We start from the raw sequence: 8,187 nt of genomic DNA, 5'->3' as shown, positions 1-8,187 counted from the left end.
AAAAAAAAAAAAGACATATGTTCAGGGGCTATGGCTGGAGGCCTGAAGGTGAGGTAGGGTTCACCTAGCCCTACCCCATTCCTCAGCTCTGAGAATGCTGGGTAAAACACAACTTTATCTATTCAAAATCAATTTACTGTTATTTTACAAACTAACCTAACAAGCACCATGGGCTGGTTTTGCAACTGCAAATTGGAGGAGCAGGATGGAAGGTGGAAACTTTGACCCTGTAGGATCTAAGGCTCTTAATAACCTGGGTCCAGCTAACTTTCCCAGCCTAACTCACCCATACCTCCATACTCGCTTCTTCTTGCCAGGAAAACCGCAGTAACCTTTGTATACATGTTATTTCTGCATACACCTTAGTAACCCATCTGTTTGACTTTTGGAGGGGAGGATAGGCTATTTCTTGGGCAACTCTCTGAACTTTGTGCTGTGAGGCTGGCATGAAGGAGTCAGTTAGGGACCTGGCAGTTCTCTTAGATCTCTCCATTTTACTAGCCTGTAATCATTACATATGTAGCTTTCATTATTACCGGTCCGAAAAGGTCACAAAGCATTTCTCTAGATTTTATTGCATTCACAAAGGGGAAGTATTAGAGAAATTACTCTCCCTGAATGGTCTATTCCATGAATCTGGTCTATTTCATCTGCCATTCCCTGAATAGGGCATCTCTCCATCTTTGCTTGCACAGTCAGCTGGGCATGGGAGATCTTTGCTTTCCCCCTAGTGAAATTTCAAGTTTCACCCCCCACTGTGAAGCCTTCCCGGATCCCCTCTATACAGTGTCCTCTGCACCTGTATGCTGTGCCAATTTCCCCCACATCCTGACTGCGGGTTCCTTAGGAAAAGGACTCAGTTTTGAAATCTCCTGCAGCCGGCCCAGCACCTGGCTCACAGTGGGTGTGAATGAATGAAAAAAAGAATGGTGAAGGAGGATGATAGACATCACAGTGAGCATGCTGGAATAGGGTTTCCCTGGGAAAGAGACACTGAGCCCAGGGAAGGAAGCAGGGAGTAAGAGGATGTCCAGGGCTGGTACCTGCAGAAAGGCGGCCAACACAGCTAAGCCCCTGGGGCGCCCCAAGGCTTCCTCAATTTCGTCAAATGCATTGCTGAGGTGGACCACGTGGATCTGGAGAGTAAGGAGGGAGGAGTGGGCAAGCTCTTCAGACCCTCACCCTCCATCCCTCTTCACTCTCTGCAGACAACTGGGTGCTCACCTCGGCAGGGAAATGGTGGCCACCAACGGTGTGCTCTGAGCCCGGGCGATCTGCAGCCCCCCAGTGCAGATGCAACTGCAGGGCTCGGTACTCCTGCCCAGGACCCAAGTTCATCTCCAGCCCGGGCGGCAGAGTCAGCTCCACTGTGGCGAGAGAGGCAGGTGAGCCGCGCCGTTCGCCCCCGCCTCCGCCCCTCCCCCCCGGCCCGGGGGACCAATCTAACCCCAGCACCACCCCGTACCCCAGGCCCTCCACTACCCTCCTCCGAGGCACTGCAAGGAGACCCCTCACCGGTGTGGCCATTGTTGCGGAGACGTAGCTCTGGGAGAGACGGGAGCTCGAAGCCCAAGATCTCGGGGGGTCGCAGGGCGGGACAAAAGACAGAGAGCTCGGGGCGGATATCTACCGGGGACTGGAAGCGCCCGGCGCAGGCTGCCGACACCTGGGACCAGGACGGGCCACCTGGGGAGGTAGAGGAGGGGTAGGAAGTCTGGTGGCAAGAAAGAACTTTAGGAGAAGCGGGTAGAGAAAGTGAGCGGGGTGGAGTCAGGAGGCCTGGGGCGGGAAATAGAAATCTGGATAGGAACAGAGACTGGCGGCCGCTGGTGTGGGAGGCCAGGGACCCCAGATCGGGCATGATGGCAGGGGGGAGGGGCGTTCACCAAAACTGGGTGCCCAGAAGGGGTGTGCAGGAGTGGGTATCTCACCTCCGTAGCGCCAGTAACTGTGGTCACCCCCTGTATAAAGGAGGATGGAGAGGTTAGTCTTTAGGCTTCCTGCCCTGCCCAATGGCCCAAAGAGATGCTCTCCCCCCACCAGCAGGGGGTCACAAACTCAGATGCTTTTCAGCAGATAACAGAATGCCCCAAGACGGCCAGGTGGAAAGCACAATAATTACAGCTTGCTCTAGCAAGGATCCTACTGGCCCCTGAGATACCAGTTGCAATCCCTGTCTTAGGGGGGAGGGGGCAGGGAGGCTGGGGACTCATTCCCCAGGCCCAGATGACTATACTACCTGTCCTTCCTTCCTCATCTCTCCCCTTCCAATCCCTCCTGGTCTTCCAGTCCTTTTCCAAATCCAAATTTCCTGGCTTGGGAGCAAGATGCCAGGTCCTGGTCCCTGCATTTCCCTCCTTCCAGATCTGTTTCTAGTCTGCAGCTGGAGAGAGCTCATCTCTACAAGCCCTGCTCACTCCCCTCTGGCCCCTGTCTTTGTTACTTCTCTCCACCTAGGTTTTCCCATCCATATTCTTCCACTCTCTTCTCCCCAACTCCCCCTTTCTCTTGCTACTCACTTCTCCATCTGTGCCCCTTTTTGTCTCCCCACCCAATCTCCTTCCCAGCTCTGAGGGGGGACAGGCTTAGTGGGATGGCTGCCTTGGGTGTTGGGGGGTTGGTGTGGGGGGCTGCACCTCTCCTTCCCTGAATAATGCCTGCCTGGGCTGGGGCTTACGAGGGGGTTGAGGGACACAAATTTCCTGGAGCCTGGATTTAGAGGGCTTGTGGCCACTTACCTTTGTGGTCTCTGTGTGCATTATTCTTGGGGTCCTGAGCGTACCCAGGATACACAGTAGTTGGTAGATCTTCTATCCTCAGCGTGTCCTCTGCTCCTGGCTCAGCCTTCATTTCAGGTGAGTCTTCCTGTCTGGGTGGATCCTCTTCACTGGGCAGATCTTCCTTACCTAGAGGATCATCTTCCCCAGATGAATCTCCTCCCAAGAGCTGAGTCTCTTGCTTCTGGGCCTGGCCCTGGGGATGGGCAGGCTGCAGGATCAGCAGTAACAGCAGCAGTTGCACAGTGGGGCCTGAAGCTAGGACAGGGATCGAGAGAGGGAACAAGGAGCAGGGGCACAGGGGAGCCATGTGGCTGACTGTGGGGTGTTCCGGACACGGTGTGTGCGGGTGTGTACGGGCTGTACGTGCATTGGAAACAGGAGCTGGTGGGGGAGGAGCAAGCCTGGAGGGGAGCAGGCTGACTCAGAAAGTGCCCTTTTGTAGAAATGGAGCCAAAGTCCCGAGAATCTGTCTGGCCCTGTGCCCCCTTTCTGACACCAAAGCTGGGGTTGGGGGTGGAGTGAGGGGCAGGTATATGTGCAGGCAGAAGGTTATCGGGGTCACGGGCTCAACCTGGAACTCATGGCACCACCTGGCATTACACAGGCTCTCCCTGGCACCTCCCAGCTGCTCAGCAGCCAACTTCAGCTAGCCCTGGCCCACTTCCCAGCCCCTGGCAGGGAAGGGGAACGAGGGAATTGGGGCCCCCCACATCCTCTGACTGAGAGGAGAAGCAGCCTGTATATACATCCCTGGCCCAGTTAGGAAGAGGGTAAAGGGGTAGGGCAAGCTGCTGGGGGAGTGTAGGTGGGTGGGCAGCTGGGAGGCAAATCTGAGAAGGAATGGAAAGCTGAGAGTATGTATGAGGGGACTCTGATAGATTAAAGTGAATTTATTTTTCACTAGCTTCTCCCACCATGAGCTGAGTCCCTTGCTTCTGGGACTGGCCCTGGGCAGGTTGCAGGCTCAGCAATAATAGCAGCAGCCGTACAGCCTGGCCTCACGCTGGGACCTAGATCCACAGAGGGAACAAGGGGCAGGACACAGGGGCTTCTGCTCAAATTGGCTTCTTTGCCTCTCACCACCTGCCAAAGAATCTGCCCATCTTCTCCATCTATCCCACAACCAAGTCCCTTCAAAATCTTCCCCAACTGGACCTTCCCTGGTGGCGCAACAGGTTAAAGCGCAGCACTGCAAAGCAGCAGCCACTTCACTGGGAGTTCGATTCCCCCACCAGGAAGGTGACCCACATGATCCAGCAGACCTCTATCCTGTCTTTCCTGCTGCTCCCCTCAGCAGTGTATTTCAGTCAGTCAGCCTGTTCTGCTCCCCACTCTGTCTCTGGTGAATCCCCTGGTTCTGTGTGTGTAAATAAATAAATAAATCTTTAAAAAAAATCTTCCCCAACAAATTTTTGCAACTCATTTCATGGGCTGGTGTCCCTCATATTCCTGCTAGATCAAGCGACTCATGATTCCTCCAAGTCTTTTACTACCTCTGTTCATCCAGTTCTTGCTGCCTGGAATGCCATCCACTCTTACATTCAACAATTGCTTTTTAGCACCTACTGTAAGTCAAAAACACTGGGCTGTGGACTCACGGCAGCGAAGTGAACAGACATTGTTCCCGTCCCCTGAGTAGGTAAGTGGCTAGTACATGACAGTAAACACTTCTTCAAAGAATAGTTAGGGGAGAGAGTTGAATTCTGCCCAGAAGGCAATACAGAAGTAGGCAAATTTGAGCTGATACTTGATGAAGTAGCAGTTCAATTAGAATAAACAATGAGAGAATGGTATTCTGCGCAATAAACAATTTAAGCAGAATGATAGAATCCAGTTCTCATAGCAGGTCATAGAGAGGTCTGGTGTGAGAGGAACCCAAAATTGGGCTCAGGGTTCCCAGTCTGTCTGTGTCTATTCACTGAATGGACACTTACTGAACCGCCTACAGTGCTCTGTAGCAGAGAGCGGACCTTTCGGGTAGAACTGGGTAGGCCAGAGGGGCAGGGGGTGAGAGGATACACTAGAGACAAAGTGGGGAACAAAACAGGCAGACTGACTGAAATATACTGCTGAGGGGAGCAGCAGGAGAGACAGGAGAGGTCTGTTGGTCCATGTGGGTCACCTCCCTGGCAGGGGATTGAACTCGGGTGGGGCAGTGATAATGCTGAGATTCAATATGGCTCACATTCAGTAGTATGCACCAGTATGGTTATATAGATTAAACAATATATATTGAAATACTTCTCATCCTGTTGGCAGCTAGTCCCTTGCCCTGGGGTGTTCTGCCACTGTGTCATCTCTGAAGACTCTCCTGAACTCTCCATAATCATTCGCCAGAGAATCCAAAGCAGTAATGACTGGCACGGTGAAGGCCCAGGACCCCTCTTTACTATCTCAACCAACCTGAACTCTGATGGATCAGTACTTCTTTTAAAATTTATTTATTTATGCATACAGAACTGGGGTACAGGCCAGAGGTGCAGGGGTAGGGAGAGGATTCACCAGAGACAGAATGGGGAGCAGCACAGGCAGATTGACCAAATACACTGCTGAGGGGAGCAGCGGGCAGGTCAGGAGAGGTCTGCGGCGCCATGTGGGTCACCTCCCTGGCCAGGGATGGAACTCACTCATGCTGAAGCAGCAGCAGCTAGCGTTGTAGTGCTGTGCTTTAATCTGTTGCACCACAAGGGAGGGCCCCTGTTGGATCCATACTTCTGTCCCCAACGCTCTGCTAAGTAGTTCTATTATCTCTGCTGCCTAAATCCCTCATTTCAAGACAGCTCAAAGACCATCTCTCTAGGAAGTCTTACTCGACCATTTCTGTACCACAGGAAGAAGTTTCTGGTGGCTTGGCCAGCCCTCCCTAATAACCTTGCCCACTGTCTAACTCACATTAGCACGATTTATGACTTTTATCTACTCTAATAAAGTTAGAGTCCAGTGTTTGATTGGTTGATGTAATTCTTTATTCAACAGCCATTTTTGAGCATTTCTCTCTAGAGGTCACCTTGCCAGAACTCGAGAAAAACCAACTTAATTAAGACAAGGAACTTGTTGTCAGCGAACTATTCCAGGAGCATGACATCACATTTTCTTTTTTAAAGATTTACTTATTTATGCATACAAGAACTGGGGTACAGGCCAAAGGTGCAGGGGGTGAGAGGACTTACCAGAGACAGAGTGGGGCGCAGAACAGACTGAAGTACACTGCTGAGGGGAGCAGCAAGAAAGGCAGGAAACATCTCCTATGATCTCTGCTGCTTTCTTATAGCTTTTTTTTCTTTTAGCATTTCTGAGCCCAGATGCATTTCTGGCTCTAGATGCAGATTTGTGGGAGCTCCCAAATTTTCCAAATGCCCCTGGTGGCTTACTTCCCAGCTATGGATTGGAAGCAAAGACATATCAAAACCCTTGGAGCCTGGTGGCTGACACTTAGCTTGGCCCCCACCTCTCTTTCTCTATCAGTTTCCTAGAAGTGCTACAACTAATTGCCATGTGGGTCCCCTCGAGATAACTTCATAGTGCTGCCCTTAACCTCTTGTGACACCTGGGAAGCCCCCAGCATCACTTTTTAAAAATTATTGTTTAGTAGAAGAACTGGGGTCTAGGCCAGAAGAGTGAAGGGTGAGAGGATTCACCAGAGACAGAGTGGGAAACAAAGCAGGTTGATCTACTGAGGGGCCAGACAAGAGAGGTCTGCTGTGCCATACATGGGTCAGCTCCCTGGCCGGGGATGGAACTCAAGCTGTAGAGGTGATGATTCTGAGACTCAATCCCTAGGCCACCAAGGAGGCCCAACATCACATTTCTATGGCTCCCCAAATTATCGGTCTGTCAGGGTGACTAACAGTCTGGTTGTATACCAAAATCTGTGCAACCAAACAGATGTCCTCTATTCATTTCAGCAGGAAGTCAGCTATGCAATCTATATTGTCATTCTTGGAGCCATTCAGAGCCACCCTTGGCAATGTGACACAGCATGCTCCCTGGGTGGTCACTCCTTATCTTGGTTAGCTATTTAGCCAGCACTTTCTTGGACCCTGACACATTAAAAGTACACAGTAATATCTGAATTCGGTGGACATGGACAAGATGGAACTGGTCACTAATCCAGCTGAGGTAGAAGAGGTCATAAGAAACACAGAGGACAGAAACACCATGCCAACTGGAGTCTATATGCCTGAAGATCATTCTCCAACACCACTGTCACTGTTCCTCTTTCCAGAAGTTCCATGTTTCTTTTTCCTTTTTAAGATTTATTTATGCCTACAGAAATGGGGTGCATGCTAGAGGTGCCCGGGGATGAGAGGATTCACCAGAGACAGAGTCAGGAACAGAACAGGCAGATTAACTGAAATACACTGCTGAGGGGAGCAGCGGGTGAGACAGGAGAGGTCTGCCACGCCATGTGGGTCAGCTCTGGGGCAGGGATTGAACTCGTGCTGCAGTGGCTGCAGAAAGCTTCAAAGTGCTGTGCCAGGGAGGGCCCTTCTTTTTCCTTCTTAGGCACCCTTTCCTAGTCAGGATCTTGTGCGTACATCTCTGTGGCACTCTGTGTCTGACCTCTCCTTACCATCTCTTAGATGCTTTCTCTCAGCATTTCTGAGCCCAGGTCTGCTCTGATGCAAATCTGTTAGAGTTCCCAAATTTTCCAAATGCCAGTCTCCACAAAGTTCTTCCCTGTGCTTTGTGTCTCTGCGTGTGACTCTGTCTCTGGTCTGGGTGGGGAATTTGGACTCTGATCCTGGATTATGCCTTTGCAGCTGGGAGTCTGCCAAACCCTAAAACACGTTTGAGCTCCCAGAGTCTTATTTCCTGAGTCTGAGTCTCCCTGGGTTGGGACAGTGTGTACCCAGGGGCCAACTGCCTGTGGCACCCTTGGGCTGATTCCTGACCTCTCTGTGGTTAAGGCCAAGCCTTTGGTCATTGGGTTATGGCCTTCAGACAGTGAGGGGCCTTGCTTCCTAGTTGTAGATTGGGAAGCAGAGACATATCAAAGACCCTCCGGGGCCTGGTGGCTGACCCTGACCCTTAGCTTGAGTCCACCTCACTTTCTATGTTAGTTTCCTAGAAGTGTCATAACAAATTGCCGTAAACTCTGTGACTTAAAACAACAGAAATTTATTCTTTCACAGTTTTTTTTTTGTTTGTTTTTAAGATTGCGCCTTGGTGGCGCAATGGGCTAAAGCACAGCACTATGAAACTATTGCAGCCACTGCAGCAAGAGTTCGATCCCTGGCCAGGGAGGTGACCCACATGGTTTGCCTGCTGCTCCCCTCAGCAGTGTTTTTTCAGTTCATCTGCCTGTTCTGCTCCCCACTCTGTCTCTGGTGAAGCTCATCCCCTGCTCCTCTGGTATGTACCCAGTTCTATATGTGTAAATAAATAAAATAAATCTAAAAAAAAA

At 51.1% G+C, this 8,187-nt stretch overlaps 1 protein-coding gene across 1 annotated transcript in view; it reads right to left on the bottom strand.

Annotated features, from left to right (window-relative positions):
- CA9 (carbonic anhydrase IX) overlaps positions 1 to 3,087 on the bottom strand; it is a 6,337-nt gene extending 3,250 nt beyond the window's left edge. Inside the window, exons 1-5 of the mRNA XM_004678045.1 lie at positions 2,739 to 3,087; positions 1,932 to 1,961; positions 1,516 to 1,686; positions 1,225 to 1,367; positions 1,044 to 1,136 (exon numbers count right to left, since the gene is read on the bottom strand). Coding sequence (XP_004678102.1) covers positions 1,044 to 1,136; positions 1,225 to 1,367; positions 1,516 to 1,686; positions 1,932 to 1,961; positions 2,739 to 3,087 — 786 coding nt within the window. The remainder of the gene's footprint in view (positions 1 to 1,043; positions 1,137 to 1,224; positions 1,368 to 1,515; positions 1,687 to 1,931; positions 1,962 to 2,738) is intronic.
- Positions 3,088 to 8,187: the final 5,100 nt, after the last annotated feature.

Source organism: Condylura cristata, unplaced genomic scaffold (genome assembly GCF_000260355.1).
Source record: "Condylura cristata isolate star-nosed mole 26May11 unplaced genomic scaffold, ConCri1.0 scaffold00006, whole genome shotgun sequence".
NCBI classification, from domain to species: Eukaryota; Metazoa; Chordata; class Mammalia; order Eulipotyphla; family Talpidae; genus Condylura; species Condylura cristata.
Note: the sequence above shows the minus strand (reverse complement) of the source record. Positions and strands in the feature narration are given on the sequence as shown.